This window comes from Muscardinus avellanarius (assembly GCF_963383645.1).
Source record: "Muscardinus avellanarius genome assembly, chromosome: 16".
Taxonomy (NCBI): domain Eukaryota; kingdom Metazoa; phylum Chordata; class Mammalia; order Rodentia; family Gliridae; genus Muscardinus; species Muscardinus avellanarius.
In genome coordinates, this window is record NC_137802.1 from 40,361,735 (window position 1) to 40,378,313 (window position 16,579).

A 16,579-nucleotide genomic window follows, 5' to 3' on the forward strand; every position below is an offset into this window, starting at 1 on the left:
ATGTGCTCCTGCCTCAGGGTCTTTCCACTTGCATCTCCCTTTGTCTAGAATACTCTTTTTCCAGATATCTATATGGCTTGCTCCTGTCTCACATAAATGAAATGCCTGTGAAGTCTAGTTAATAGGCTTGCATAGAACTGTGGCTACCTGGACTCCATCCATGGGTAATTTAGTGTATTTAAGTTCTGCAAAAATTCAGCAGGGTATTCCTTTCCATACACAAGACTGTATGAACTATTTTTGGAGGACTTTTGTGGGTACCACATCATAGATACAAACTTTGATTTTTAAAAAAATTTTAAATTTTTTATTGGTGCATTGTAGTTATACATCTTGATGGATAAAAGATGGCGGAGACACACATGCACACATCACCCAATTAGCCCTTACCCAAATTACCACCCCATTCCCTCTCCTTCCTCCTTCCCATGCTTGGCTTAGTGATTGACTTTGATATGTTTTAATTTAGCCTGTATAGCATGAAATAAAACCAAGTTGAAGGTGGGTTTCCTAACCAAATTTTAATACTACTTGAAAGAATAAAATGTTATTTTGCAATTGTTTTAGGGGCTCTAGTGCATGGACTCTCACATGTTCTCACAGGAGTAGTTTCATAATGATAGACCATACAAAAATAATTAGTAGAAACCTTCCATAGTTTCTAGCTCTCAAAGAAAGAAAAAATAAAGTAGAGAGAGGAAGAGATGGCTTAAAGTCATAAAGACAAGATTATTCTTTTACACAATGACAATGAACAATGGCTATGATGATGTTGCTGCTGTTAATATATTTAGTACCTACCACATGCCAGCTGTTTTAATCAGTTAGCCACTTCAGATATATTATTTTTAATTCTCACAATAAGCTTATGGGTTGGTGGCATCTCCTTTTTCATAGATAAGGAAAATGAGACTTGGGGAATTTATAAAATGCCGAAAGTAGCCGGGCGTGGTGGTGCACGCTTGTAATCCCAGTACTTGGGAGGCTGAGACAGGAGGATCTCAAGTTCATGGCCAGCCTCAGCTACTTAATGAGGCCCTCTGCAATTTAGTGAGACCATGTTTCAAAATAAAAGATAAAAAATAAGGCTGGGGATGACGCTTGAAGGTAGAATGCTCCTGGGTTCAGTCTCTAGTACCACAAAGAAAATAAAAATGTCAAAAGCACAAATCCATTATATAATAGAGCTGGAATTTAAATTTTGTAGCATGTGGTCTTTTCACTATACTATTCTGCATCTTTATAAGTACAAATGAACATATCTTTTCGATAAAGACATCAAAAGACATCAATTAGGGTGCAAATAACTAATTTGCATGTAAAATGGAATGGCAATTTCACAAATGTGACACATTTTATCCTAAAATACTTAGAGACAAATATATTATTCCTTCCATTTTATAAATGGAAGAAAAGTGAGGTTGAGTAATTTACTTAAGACTGTTAACAGATCTTGTCCAAGAAGCAGGTCTTCTCATTCTCAATGTTCTCCTTAGTAGTCTTTTGACTTTATCTTTTATTAGCATTTGGAGATTATTATAAAAGAAATGAAGAACATCAATAGCATTGTGTAGCCCCGCAAATGGATACCTTTTAATCTAATTAATAACAGTGGTTAGATAAATTCATAAAGTAACAAATTTTCAACAAACATTACTAAAAATTCAGTTTTTGACCCTATATTCTTAGATTTAAGATATTTCCCTAGGCACATTTTGTATTCCCTCTTACATATTAGGTAAATGGTCTCAAAAGAAAGCTATTATTTCTTACAGCCTAATTTTACCTCCTGGGAATGCCAATTTAATCAATACTTAGATATTTTATATCTGGTTGAAAACTACTGAAGCTCCTTGAGCCAGTGCAATCTATTTTCTTTTTTTCTTTTATTGCAGTACTGGGGATGGAACCCAGGGGCATCCTACCTCTGAGTCACACCTCCAGCCCTTTTTTTATTCTTTATTTTGAAACAAGGTCTCACTGAGTTGCAAAGGAGCTCACTAAGTAGTAGCTGAAGCTGTCTGCGAACCGTGACCCTTCCTGTCTCAGCCTTCTGAATGCTGTGATTACAAGCGTGCGCCAGCACGCCCAGCTCAATCTATTATTTATATTGAGTGCAAGTCATTAAAATTAGATTATGTGTTCAGTGATTCTAATATTTTTAGAAAAACTCTAAAACATAATCATATAGGAATAGAGTGCTTGACATTTTGCAAAGCATTTTCATACTTAATTGCTGAAACAATCTTATGAAGACTGTGTTCCTTCTTTAGCAATGGGAAGCTAATATTCGCAGAGGTCATCATATTTTCCAACCTAGATGCCATTAGTTCTAAGACAGCAAACGATTTTATATACTTCAAAAGAAAAAAAAAAAACAAACAGGAATTCAATTGTGACATGTCTTAGTATGCTCCAGTGAGATTCAAATAATTTATTAGAAACCCTGGATTTAGAATTAGACCTGAGTTAGGGTTTTAGCATTGTCTTTTCCAAGCTTGTGACTTAGGTAAATCATTTTAAGTTCTCTGAGCCTTACTTTTTCCATGTTTTAAATTAAAAATAATATATATCCCACAGGGTTGTTGGGAGGACATATTAATGTAAAAGAGCACTTTAAAGCTAACACTGATAAAAATTTAAAACTTTTATATCTATGATATTATTTTTAAAGATATTATCTGTATTAGTACTATTAATATTCTGTTGTTGAAGGCAGGAACTGAACTTCTGGACCTAAATTGAACTATTTTATCATATTAAATAATTATGGAAGCTGATATTGCCCACATTTTAATAATTCTGCCTTTTCTGAGGTTAGTTGTTAATACACTGTCCTCATGTGAACTCTGGAGAACACCTAGTCCATTAATGCAAAGAGTACAGGAAGTCTGGATGAGGACATTTTCAGGCCTCAAGGGAAAAAATCTTTCTTTCTGGTAACATTAGCATTTTGCTTGTCCAGTTAGAGGACTGAAACATGAATTATACTTTAGGCATCTGATCCCAATAGTTGTATTAACTGAGGAAGGAACTGGAGCTTCATCTTTCGGGAGAGTGATAATTCTCTCTTCTGTAGCATGGATGCCTTCTTCTGTCATTTTAGAGGCAATCTTTGCATATTTTTTTCTCCTTTGTGTTTGAAACCATTTTCTGTAAAAGTCTGTTCATCATGTTTGTAGTTAGGTATACAGATTTTTACTTGATTAAATCCTTGCTATTGTACATCCTGCAATCCCTTTAACTACTATATTCCTGCCATGATGGGCCATGCCTTCATTCCATAAGGCTACTAGAAGTATAAATGAATAAATTACACATTTGATATGCTTTCCTGAAAATGATCTATAAAAAAACAAAATATGTGGTAACTCTGGAATCGACTCACACTAGATATTTGTTTGCATATATTAAACACAGGAAAAACAATGTTTTCCTAATTTTAAAAACTAAATACTAGCAGGGCATGCTTATAATCCCAAGCATTTGGGAGGCTGAGACAGGAGGATCTGGGTTCGCGGACAGCCTCAACTACTTAGTGAGGCCCTTTGCAACAACTCAGTGAGACCCTATTTCAAAATACAGAATAAAAAATAGGGCTGGGGGGTGTAGCTCGGAGGTAGAATGCCCCTGGGTTCCATCCTCAGTACTGCAAAAACAAAACAAAACAAAAAACTAAATACTGTTTGATTCTTATATATGATAGGAAATAGCAATTTGTTGCTATAGATCTGGTAGTACGGGATAATTTCAGTACTTGAGCTTCTCAGGAATTTATTTAATGAAAAACAAAATGCTTGGTAGCTGATTAATGCACAGAAGGAGCAAGAGAGAAACACAGAGCAGTCTAAGAGTCAAGGTGACAGATAATTGCTTTGTGCTACTGGACTTTCAGGTACTCACCGAGGCAATAAATGTACAAATATTAAGTTAAAACATTAATACTGAATTTCAGATGTCCCAAAAAGCTATACACACTACCTAATTTCTCTATTTTAAATAAATATTTGGTTTTTGCTACTCCAAACCTGTCCCCAATAACCTCTCTCTTCCACCTGGATCACTGCAGAAGCCAGCTGGCCCTCCCGCTTTCTTCATTCCTGCTATCCTTCCAGTCCAGTGTCAAACAATTGTCTGAAAAATCTATCCTGTTACGCCTCCTCCTTAAAGCCATCCTGGCTTTCTTTGTTGACGTAAAGCGTGGCTCCTCAGTGTGGTGTTTCGAGCCCTGTGTGATCTGGCTTCTTCCTGCATCTTCTCTCGCTGTCCTCTCCTGTTTGCTCATAGGTATCAGACACACAGATCTTTTCCTCCCTGTTCTCCAAATATGTCACGGTGGCTCCTTCCTTGTGGATTTTCTGCTGTGCTTGAAAAGAAAGTTCTGCTCATGGATTTTTCTCCTGGCCGAATCAAAGGTTCCAATGCCACCTTTTCAAAGAGGACTTCTTTGTCCACCAATCTTAAGCAACATCTCCACTTGCTCCTTTCCTAAACCATCATTTTATTATGGCTTATATAGTTTTATTACAGGCATAACTTGCATTGCTATCTGGAATTAAAATAGTGCTAGTTTGTCCATCTCTGCGACAGCAAGGACCTGTTCACACTGTTACCCCAGTGCCTCGCTCAGGGGCTGGCCCACTGGGGAGACTTACTAGTTTCTGAGGGAATGAAGTAGGCTTACCTTTCCTTACATGATACATTTTTCTCTTCACTTTTTTTTTTAAATCTGGAAACAATATTGTACTGGGGGAAGAAATTAGTTATTTTTCTTAAAGCTAATAATGATTTGCTATTTAAAATAGAATTTAATTGCCTGAGATTAGATTTGATATATTTTCTTAATGGAAGCTTACAGGGGTGACCTACTTTCAAATTGCAACAATACAAGAGAATTCATAAGTTTACCATTTCTTTGTATAGAGTACACAAATATTTATAGTGCTAAATATCTAGCTTTGCAGAAGTAAGTCACCAGAGAACAAGTTTAATGTCTTATAAAAAAAACAGGTAAAGTTGTCTCTTAAATGACATAGAATCATATAATTAGTTACTCCCTAATGCTTAGAACAATTTTTCCAATTCTGGGAGAAAAAGATATATAAATAGAACAATTAATTTGGGGGAGGGACAAATGCCATAATGCTCATTCTAGAGATTGCAGCTGATTTTCATTAAAGAAACAAAGTTTTCCCTTTAATAAATTCATGCTAGTTAATAAAAATCTGCTCTCGAGGGAAATGAGAAAATAATGATGAGAATTTCAGGTCCAGGATAAGTAGAATGACAAGATGCCATATGAAGTTTAGATTTTGGATGTGAAAGTAGGAAAGGATGTAAATGATAGCTCATGAAGGCATTCAAAATGGTGAGCCCTGCTTCTCTCCCCATAAGACCTTTTCTTCTGGGCTTAAGTAACTTTAAGTTAGCTTCAGAGCATAAAGACAAAAGGTGGTTACTGCTAATATTGTACTTTAAAGGATTAAAATGGCTCTACTTTCTGATGGGAACACTGAATTGATTCAGGAGGCGTACAGAGCCAAATATATGCAATGAGATGGGCAATGCATGGTAGGAGGAAAGGTTGTGATTGTTTTCAACTGGTGGAGTAAAATTTACATAATTTTTTTTTTTTTTTGGTGGTACTGGGGTTCCTGGAAGCCCTTCTACCACTTGGCTACAGCCCCAGACCTATTTTAAATTTATATTTATATTTTATTTATTTATATTTTGGTGGTACTGGGGTTCCTGGAAGCCCTTCTACCTCCGGGCTTCACTCCCAGACCTATTTTTTTTTTTTTTGAAACAGGGCCTCTTAAGCCAGCGAGGCTGGCTCCAAACCAGCGCGATCCTCCTGTCTCTGCCTCCCAAGCACGGGGATTACAAGTGTGTGCCACCATAACATAATTATGAAACAAATTTTTGATATGAGAAATGCTAAATGAAAATACATATATATATATATATATATATATATGCATCCTTCATTATTTTCTTTGCAAAAATACCACACTTTTTGGCAGTTAAACTATATGACCATATAAACATGCTTTTTAACCTTCAGAAACCCTTTCTAATGAATGTTTTAAAAGCTCTTGATATATACTGCAAAACTGATTTCCAAAGTGGTTGTGCCAAGTTACATTCCCACCTGTAGTGGATGAGAATGTTTGCTTTCAACTTTAATTAGTGGCAGGCCCAGATGGCTCCTAAATTGGCGAGTTTTTAAAATGCTTAATATATGACTAATTTAAGAGAAGAAAGATATATTCTCTGCAGGAGGATTCCTGCCCCTTGCTTCCTTTGCTCAGGCATCATTTAGAATCTTGTGGGTGTAGAAAGAAGCTCCAACTGCTCATCTCCATTCTGTGAATCTCTGAAGCCTAAAGACCCCAGTTATCATAATAAATTCATCCTGTTTCTGGTGTATGGAGATACTCCCTGTTTTTTTAATCTTTAAGAACATATAAAGATATAGTTTTAAATGTCATTATAAGCCTAGGGGCAGAATGGGAAGTTTTTAGCTTGACATCACTCTACAGTCTTGAGCCTAAAGTCCATTCTAAATCTTGTCAGCTGTATTCTCTTGCTTTAATATGGTAGACCTTTTCATAATCATATATTTGTATACATATGTGCATACTTATTTCCAAGAGCTTGAATGAGACGTGTACGGATCTATGTCATATGTTTACATATCGTGATTTATGAAAGCTCGACTGTAGGGAACTCTCTACGCAGAATTGGCTTTTGACCTTTGAAAGGATGAGAGGGAGGACTCCCTGGTGGCCCTGACATTTGATCGAGTTGTTGAAATTACCCTCTCAAACTTCAGGCTGGGGTGGGGGTGGCCCACGTGTGTTTACGCTGTGGACATCAGGGTGACCCAACAGTATCTGGGGAGCTGAAAGTGAGCTAAGACTAGCAGTGGCTGTGCAGAGCCACAGGGCACTTGGTGTAGAGGTCACTGTGCCAGCTCCTGTTTATAGTGAAGTGTCCTGGTGCATCTTAGATTGAAAGCATGTCTATGCTTCCTACAAGATCAAGCCCCAGCTGGCTTTCTATGTGACAAAGAACCTGTGTGATTCCTGAGGATGTCAACTAAATGTCACTGATTGAGGATAAAGAAAGAAAGAGAGAAAGGAAGGAAGGAAGAAAGAAGTCTACCTGTAGCCATCTCTGGCTTTATTCATTACCTCTCCATTGAGAACACATTAGGGGTGCCTTTCTACCGGGGGGCCTTGTTAGTTCTCTCCATAATTGCTACAGTTGTTCAGCAGAGAGAGTAATAACAGGTTGGCAGGTTGGCCCTCTGTGCTTTTCTTCTACATGGTTCCATCTGCCTTGCCCTAAGAAGGTTTTAGGATTCACCTATAACTGCTGGGGTTTTTGAAAAAAATTACCCTCTTTTATGTTCTATTTATCATTTCCATGAGAACCTTGAAGGAAGGTAGTGAGATGCTTGTTTTATATTGACACCTTACCATGAACTCAATAAGATTCCTTTTTATTAAAGATCTCCTATGAGATATCTGGCTAGATTTTTAAAAATTCATTTAAAAATAGACTTGCCTCCTTTTGTTTCTGTTACAGAATTATTCTGTCAATCTATATGTCAAGAAAACAAAGATTACAGTTCTAAAAAAGTAGTTATTTCCCATGAAGACTACTATACGGCATTACAATGAGATCAACCATGTAAATACTGATGGGGATTGACAAAAGCAACTCCAGGGGTTGTGACACAGATTGAAAATGTCTGTCTCCATATTGCTTCACTAACAGAACAGACCAAAGTGCCTCCCAGTTAGCAATAAACAACTGAAAGATTAGGTGCTGATTCAGACAGTTGACCACAGTTTCCTGTGAGGATGACATTCTATCTCATAACCAATAATAACCTTATATGGTCCATATTAAGGAAAGCTCTCATTTACCATATTTCCAAATATAACCAACCTGAAAGAAGCTGTAGGCAGTAACTTAATATCTACCACAGAAAGTAAATTTAAATTAATTGCTTTAAATAATAACCACGAGGCACCAGCAGTAGCCCTCGCAGCAGTAACATGCAAATATGGAACATCTTCTACTGCTTGTATTTGAGGGTGTGTCAGGCACTTTACATGCATTTCACTTAATCCTCCAGTCTTGCCCTTAGAGATTATGATGTCTACTTCCTACACAAGGAAATAGACCCAGAGACTAAGGAATCCATCCAGTGAGTTGGATGGACACTTGAGATGCTCTCTAAGGCACTTCTAGGGAACAGAAATTCCATAGGGCTTGGTTTACATGAATTTTGTTGTTTGACATACTTTCCCACAGGTATTCTTGTTTGCCTTCTGATTCCATATGAGGGGTTCTGAGGTAGGGTCCATCAATTCTCTGAGCTTTGATGAAAAATATATGTAATTGTACATTTCTGTAAAGAGGACTTTTATCAGATTTCAGTGGAGTCTGTAGTCCTGAAAAGATTTAGAATTGTCTTCTACATATTCTTCAGAGCCAAGTTTCATAAGATCTAAGAAATTTTATCCTTTCAGTTGGTAAGGAGAAAGCCATCGTATAGTATCTGAGAGTATAATTATACTAAAAGAAAGTAGAAGCCAGGTGTGAAGGTGCATACCTGCAACACCAGTACTTGGAAGGTTGAGACAGGAAGATGGCAAGTTTGAGGCCAGCCTCAGCAATTTAGCAGGACCACAAGCGGTTTAATGAGATCCTGTTTGAAAATGAAAGATAAAAAAGGGCAGGTGTGTAGCTTGCAGGTCAACTACCCCTGGGTTCAATATCCAGTACCAAATCAATCAAACAATCAATGAAAAAGAAAGAAAGGAAAGAAAATGGAGGCAATTACTCAAGTGAAAATTTCAAGCTGCAGCATTTGAAATAACCAGATTGCCATGGCAAAGGAAATGAAGTGGGGGGCTGGGACTGAATTATCTACCTCAACATAAGCGATACTCTGTTTTTCATTGCACACATAGAAATACCCGCTGCGTAAAGAGGAAGAAAAATGAGTTGAATTTCTCTGGATTATTCAACTTAGAAAGATATACCCTAAAAAGTTATAATAAAAATACTGGAAAAATATGCCAACATAGCAATTACATTATTAAATAAAATAACAACATAGAAACTATTTGCTAGTTTTAAGGAGCAAAGTATGTGTAATCTTGCAATGGATAAAGAGTACAGATGTAATTTTTCTCTTTTCTTTCAAGAAGTTCTGCTGAATTTCAAATATTTTCTTTGAATAATCATGTTTGACAGATGTAAAGGTTAATGTTAGCAAGGCAATTAAAATTAATGATGGCAATGTCCACTGGGCTATATCTACACAGGTGTTTCCCTTCACTGTTCCCAACTCAACATCAGAGTTTACAATATAAAATTCTCTGTAAAATATATATAACATATATACTATGTTAGGAATATTTTCATTCCTCCTAAAAACCACAGAATTTATTTACATAATAATTTACTATGGAGTTTTGACATATAACTTGATTTAAGAATGTATTAGGCTATACAAAATTTTTTTTATAGAAAAATATTAGTTTTATTTTGTATTTAAACCCAGAAAGGAGGTTGCATTTGATTTTTCATGGTTTTATTTTTTGTTTACTATTATTTTTAAATAAAAAGCCTAATTACTCCCTTACCAACCAGAACATGAAATACTGGCACCGTCCTGGGAGGGAAGACAGAACTCCTCTGAGCCCACCATCTCCTCAAGGCAGAAGTAGCTGGAGAGAGAGGCTCAACTGTCCAAGAGCATTCCATTTTTCTTTTTCTGAGCAAAACGTTACAAGACCCACAGACTTTCTTCCCCAGCCACATTGACCGCATTTCACCACAGCATGAGGTACAGGCTCCTTTGAATCTTCTGGTTCAGCCTAATGAACTGGCACAGGCCATTAATACCAAGAGGGAAGGCAGTCTTTTTGGAGAAGCATCTTCTCTTGAAATGTATCCATGGAAACTTAATGTGCACTGCTCACATACCTCTCACCATTCTACCTATCTTCCAGATCTGAGTATCACTGAATGTGGCTTTTGTGCAAATGCACTTAGGTTGTAGCCCTAGAAGAGTCCATTTAATTACATATTTTCATTGACCATTCCCATTCCCTGTGGCTCATTTCCAACTTGAAAAACAATTCAAGTTCCAAGGGAAAAAAAATATTGTTGAAGCTTCACCAACTATAGATTAGACATGAACATTCAAAGGTCTCTTAAGTGGTGAGGGCAGATCATGTAAAAGGGTAAAGCTGACCAATGTTGATAAGATTCTGAGCACAAGTCCCATTGAAAGGCAGTTTCAGCCAGGCATGTTGGTGCAGCCTGTATACATACTGCATAAAGTGAGCAGCTACTATTAGAGACATGATTTCCAGTCTTCTATAACATATTTATGTATTTAAAAGTTATTCAAAAGATCTTTCAATGTTACTCTATACCCAGCCAAGCCATTTGCTACCCAGAACCATACTCAAAATTTATTACTTTGACATTTAATTTGCAGAATTTTACATCTGCTTATCCATCTTCTTTATATGTTTGGTTCTCAGCATAAGAAGGTTAAGAGTGGCAAAGATGAGGGATAGTGAAATGTTAAGAGGCCAGCAGAAAGACAACCAGTGGATAGTGACATTATGGGAAGACACAAAACAGACGAAACCCCCAAATCTAGCATAATCCTTTATCAACATGACATATATCTATAAACACTTGTAATGATGACACTGAGCCATCACAATTAAATTAACTAACATTCCACATATAGTACACTAAGGCAAATTACATCCTCCCAAGATGAGCACAAAATGCCTTCTTCCAACTGCATGCATGCTCTTCTGTTCTCTATAATGTGACCTTGCTACCTCCCCGTTCATGGGTGGAGCCCAGGTCACTTTCTCTTGAGTCTATAGTGAGGAATATGGTAGAAGTAAGGTTATGTGGCTTCTGAGACTGGGCCATAAAGGGTGATATGTAGCCTTTGTCTTGCTCGCTTAAATACATGTTCTTGAACCATGAGCCACCATGTAGGAGGCTTATTTACCTCAAGGCTGCCATGCCAGAGAGACCACACATAAGGGTAGGTATTCCAGTGGATAGCTCACGATGAGCTCTCATTTGGATGGCCAGCCTGGTGGAATCATAGGCTAACTGCAACCAGAGCAGATATCTGACTGTAACCACACCAAAGTCCTCCAGCAACAACAGCCCAGCAAAGCCCAGCTAGCCAACAGAGCCTGAGAGATAATACCAAATTGTTGTTTTGAGCCACTGAGTTGTGCAGTGATTTGTTATACAGCAAATCAGTAAGTTAAATGAAATTAAACTATCAGACTTGAAATTTTCTCTTTTTGCTTTACTAAGTGAATTATCAAAAAAGAAGTTAAAAAGTAAAGAAAACTTACAGTCCGTATCAAGTAAGGCACGAACAGATTTAACAAGCTCCTTAGATTCCTGTGCCAAGTTTGCTGGGATGTTGCGTCCATTCCTTCCGAGTGGCGTGAGGGAAGTCTGAGAAGCTAACATAGCTCTTCTTTCACTGTGAAGACAATGAAATGAACTGGAACATATTAACCAATGAACAACATCTGTCTTTTCTTAATCTGAATTAGTAGTCATTACAAATTTGTACAAAAGTAATTTCATTTCTAGGAACATACAATAACGTATGGTTATTTCACATTATAGCTAAGTCACATAGAACAATATTTCTCTTTTCAATCCTATATTATACAATAAAGACATATTTTTAAAATTATGTTGATTTCAGATATAAGGAAGAAGCAATTGAAGGATGGCCTACTTCCTAAATTTGCTGAGCTTATGTATTTATTCATGAGGCTGGGACTCTAACTCAGGGCTTCATTCATGGAAGTTAGATGTTCTATCACTGAGCTAGAGTTCCAGGCCCTACTTTGAACTTAATTTTTCAGTGCTTGTGTTCTGTTAACATGATATAACCTTTTATTTGGTTTTATAAAAGTTCAAATTTATTAAAAACTTCACTACTACCTAAAGTAACAGTAAATATAAATTTAATATTTATGTTCAGTTTTAAAATTACTCTTCCATGTGTTGCCCCTAACTGTAAAATAGCTTAGACTCTAGAGTATTTATATCACCATTTTTTAAAGTCAAATGTCATCTGAAATAACCACATTCTGGTATACTTAAAAATAGAAGGTTTTCCTCAAAAAACCATTACACTAAAACTTTTACTTGAAAAGAAAAAATGACTTTATGCTAATAATAAAACCATCATCACTTACAATCCATCTTCGTAAGGATGGTAGCATTAACTTACAAGAAGAAATGAAAGAATCAATTCTCAAATTCGAACACATAGTCTATGTTGAATGACCAAGGCCAGTATTCAAGTAGAAGACACAGTACATTACAGAATGAACCATGCTGGGCGTGGTGGCGCACGCTTGTAATCCCTGCCCTTGGGAGGCGGAGACAGGAGGATCCTGTAGGTTCGAAGCCAGCGGCGCTGGCTTAAGAGACCCTGTTTCCAAAAATAAAATAGGTCTGGGAGTGTAGCCTGGAGGTAGAAGGGCTTCCAGGAACCCCAGTACCACACACACACACACAAAAAAAAAAAAAAAAAAAAGAAAAAAAAAAGAAAAAAAAAGAATGAACCAGATTTCACTAGTGTTACTTTTCAAAAAACATGGTGGATAATTGCTTAAAGAAACTTAAAAAAATTGCCTTTTTTCCATGAAACAATTTAAGGCCAGGGTAGTTCTGGCTTCTAAATAGTTATTTTTAACTTAGATTTTAATAAATTGTTTTTGATTAGTTGAGGTTGAAATGGGAAGTTAGGGGTTGTGGTGGGAGACATATATAAGTCATATAGGGAAAATATAATTACTAAATATTTAAGAACCTTACTGAAAATAAGACCCTTACTCTAAATATTTAAGACCCTTACTGGAATTCACCTAATTAATCTTGTATGTTAAGCAGCATGGATCACAATACAATTGTCAGATTTCTTCATTATAAGAAAAAAATATTACATTAAAAATAGCTTAAAAGCAAACAGCTCTAGGCTCTAGATATTCTAAATTCAAAAGATTGCTATGTGGATACCTATAATATGTTTATTTTCTTCATTAAATTGCTGTTTCTATAGTTAAGGTAGAGTTTTCCTATGATTCTGAAAGTGGTACTGCCAGAAGCAGAAATATTTAAAACTAGTGGAAGTTATTACAGGATGAGGAAAACTCTACTTTTAATATGCATAAAAAGAAATCTTTCTTTTGTCTATGTCTTTCATCATGTATCAAAATGACCATAACCTTGTAGCTTGAAAGAAATAAATCTTATTTATATATTTGTAGCTGCTACTACTAAGAAACTTGAAATCTGAAGCATATTATGAATAATAAGAAAATCAAGGTATATTCTCCAGATAAATTTCTTTTATTTATACTGACTGAAGGTTGAAAATGGAAGAAAATGATTCCATGAATAGGCTTTGCAAAATTCTGTTTGACATAACAACTCATCTGCTGGGTCGAGACTCATCTTTAACAGTGCACCTGTGACCAGTAACTTTCACTCACACACAGCATGCTTAGAGATTTTCAAGTTAATCTCATCTTTATAGCATTCTTGGCAAAGACAAGATAGATGATTCCTACCTCAATTTTAGAGTACAAGGTTATAATGATTGGCTCAATACCTCTAGGAATTTCTTTCTCAGAGACAGCACAAAAACAATTTGTTCTTGCACTTATTTCCACAGTGTTAAAGAATAGCAGCCAATAGGAATTATGTAGCATCTTAAGACCATTTAAGAGATTTTTAGTTTTTTACTCATCATTGTTAGGTAAAGGGTTTAATGAGGGGACATGGTCTGCAGAAAGCACCCAACTGTTCTTACCTCAAGTTTGATAAAGAAGCAGAGTTATCAGAAAATACTTCTTGTATAGCCTACAAACAAGATGGTAAAGCTATGTAAGTTTGATAGTTTTTAAAAATCTCTCTTTTTTGCCAGTTAATGTTTACAATCTCCCCCTTCATTGAGAAGAAAGATGTTTCTGTTATGAGAGAAATCAATTATATTAACATACCATTCTACTCAGATATATAGTGGCTATGAAAACATCTCTTTATGGAGATGTTTATCAATTTATCAAAAAATATTTATCAAATTATGCTTACGTAGTAGGATTTTTAGGAATGTATTCATTAGAACATATTATATATTTGGAATAATGTTAGTTTGCCTCGATTATTTCTCATAACAATCAATACAATGTCAGCCAGTCTTTTCATTACCCAAGCAATTCTATATCTGGAAGTAAGTCAGCATTGCTGTTTTGAGACTAGAGAATATTTCACTAGGCACTGAGCACTGTGACATTTATCTATGTCAGTTGCCTATATATTTCTCAAAATGAAATTAGTTTCAGTGGGATTGGTTTCAATACCCACTAGGGTACCAAAATTCAGAGATGCTCACGCCCTTTATATAAGATGGTACAACATACATGCACATAACTTATACACATTTTCCTGTATCTTATAATACCTAATACAATGTAAATACTTTGTAAAGAGCAGTTATCCTGCATTACTTAGGGATGAGCCACGAGGTCAACGATACTCAAACAAGAGTGATGGAAAAATCCTGAGGCCCTGTGAACACGGGAGGCTGTAGCCAACATCTCATTTCATTCGCAGAGATTCCACGTGGTGCTTGCTGTGTGGCAAAGTCAAATTCTGCTTTTTGAAATTTTCTGGAATTTTTCTGCTCCTGAATATTTTCCACCTGTGGTTGGTTGGATGCCATGGCGACACAGGGCCAACTATTATGAAAAACTTACCTCTACAAAATGAAGAAGCTTTGCAGTGGAGGCTTCAAATGTTTTTCGGGCCATTTCTGATTTTCGCAATTGGCAGTCAAGTACTGTAATTCTCTTTCTTAAATCCTGAACGCTTTCCTGGACAGAGATGTCAAAAGGGGTATCTTTCATGTTTCTTTGATTTTTTTCATTACTGTTTTCTATTTTCAGTTTTCAGGAAATAATCAATATTACTTCATTTATTTCCCCCTTTATACACATCTTCTGATTTTGAGGTAAATGTAACTAATTGCATATTTAGAAATTAGTTTTCACAGGGATATTGCAAGTTTTGTGAGATAAGCTGTATACTGATTCTTCTTTTGGTAGAATATACTTAAATTAGTTTATGGGTTTGTCTCTCTTTTTTTTAAATCAATTTGTCTTACCAGATGATGAAACACCTGCCAATGTAGTACAAATAAAAAAGCTGTACACACTACATGTAAAAGATAAAATCCTCTGTTATAGCTGAGGTGGTAAGAAAGAAAAGGAATTCCACAGAAGCAAGCAACAGCAATGCCCAGTGAACCAGCTGGGGCAGGAGGGTGTTACGGCATACTTTTCTCTGAGGGTACATGCTAATCCCTGGTGGCCAGACAGTTGGGATTTCATCAGGCACAAACAGCAAGTGGAACTTTAATGGGTGAACTAGGAAGAAACAATCTTCACAGAAGTAAATAGTGTTTTGATTTTGTCTCAGGTGACAAAAAGTCTCTTTCCAAAAATTCACAACCCTCACTCATATAGGACTAAATAATATGCCCTCACAAGAAAGAGATATCACTAAACATATGGGGAAATAAGATTCATGAATGAAAGTCAGATAAAAGAAACTAATTAAATGATCAGGTCTAAAAAGATAGCAGATCTTAGAGTGATCAGATACAGAACATAAATTAGGTACAGCTGAAGAGAGAACAGGAAAACTGGATGACAGAAGTAAAGAAACCTTTGATACTTGAATAGAAAGGCAAAGATTGACATATGAATAGAGGGGAAGAGAGAAGGAGGAAATAGCCAAGAGATCTAGGATATATACAATCTGAATTATACAACAGTGATGAGAAAGAATGAAAAAGAACTCAGGAAAATAGCCTAGAGTATTCCAGAAATGGCAAAAGATAATGTTTCTCAGGTCAGAAAGCTCAATTAATCACCAACAGCATAAATTAAAATGAGTCAACACATGACTCACTGAAGTAAAAATCCCGAATAATAAACAAAATCCTATGTAATGCTGAGCTGGTAAGGAAGCTATGTAAGGAATAAAATCCATACATAGGATTTTATTTTATCTCTAGCTGAAGCTAGAGATCTTAAGATCATATAGAAGAAAGCATAATGCAGAGATGACAGACTGACAGCTGACACCACAGCCAAAGATAAAAACGATAAAAAAAATTAAATTTACCTTAACATTCAGAATCTAGCAAAAATATATTTCAGAAATAAGATCTGAATCAAGACTTTTTTCAAGCAAACAAAACAGAGTGTTTTTACCAATGGATTCTCACTAAATAAATTTCTAAAAGATATACTTTAGGAAGAAAGTCAAACATATAAAATGGCAAATATAGACTCTATCTAAGCAAATTCTGACGAAACAAAACAAATTGTAGCAGTGTTAAGAGTCAATAAAAAGCTAAAATACTAACCAAAATAAAAATGAAGTAGGAGGATTGATTAGATTTATGTTT

At 35.9% G+C, this 16,579-nt stretch overlaps 1 protein-coding gene across 1 annotated transcript in view; it reads right to left on the minus strand.

The window, feature by feature from the left end:
* The window catches only part of STXBP4 (syntaxin binding protein 4), a gene marked incomplete at its 3' end in the record, with an annotated part of 152,165 nt that overhangs the window by 62,800 nt on the left and 72,786 nt on the right, over positions 1-16,579 (minus strand). The window contains exons 12-14 of the mRNA XM_080713409.1: positions 14,862-14,978; positions 13,916-13,965; positions 11,430-11,563 (exon numbers count right to left, since the gene is read on the minus strand). Of these exons, the coding sequence (XP_080569535.1) occupies positions 11,430-11,563; positions 13,916-13,965; positions 14,862-14,978 (301 nt within the window). The remainder of the gene's footprint in view (positions 1-11,429; positions 11,564-13,915; positions 13,966-14,861; positions 14,979-16,579) is intronic.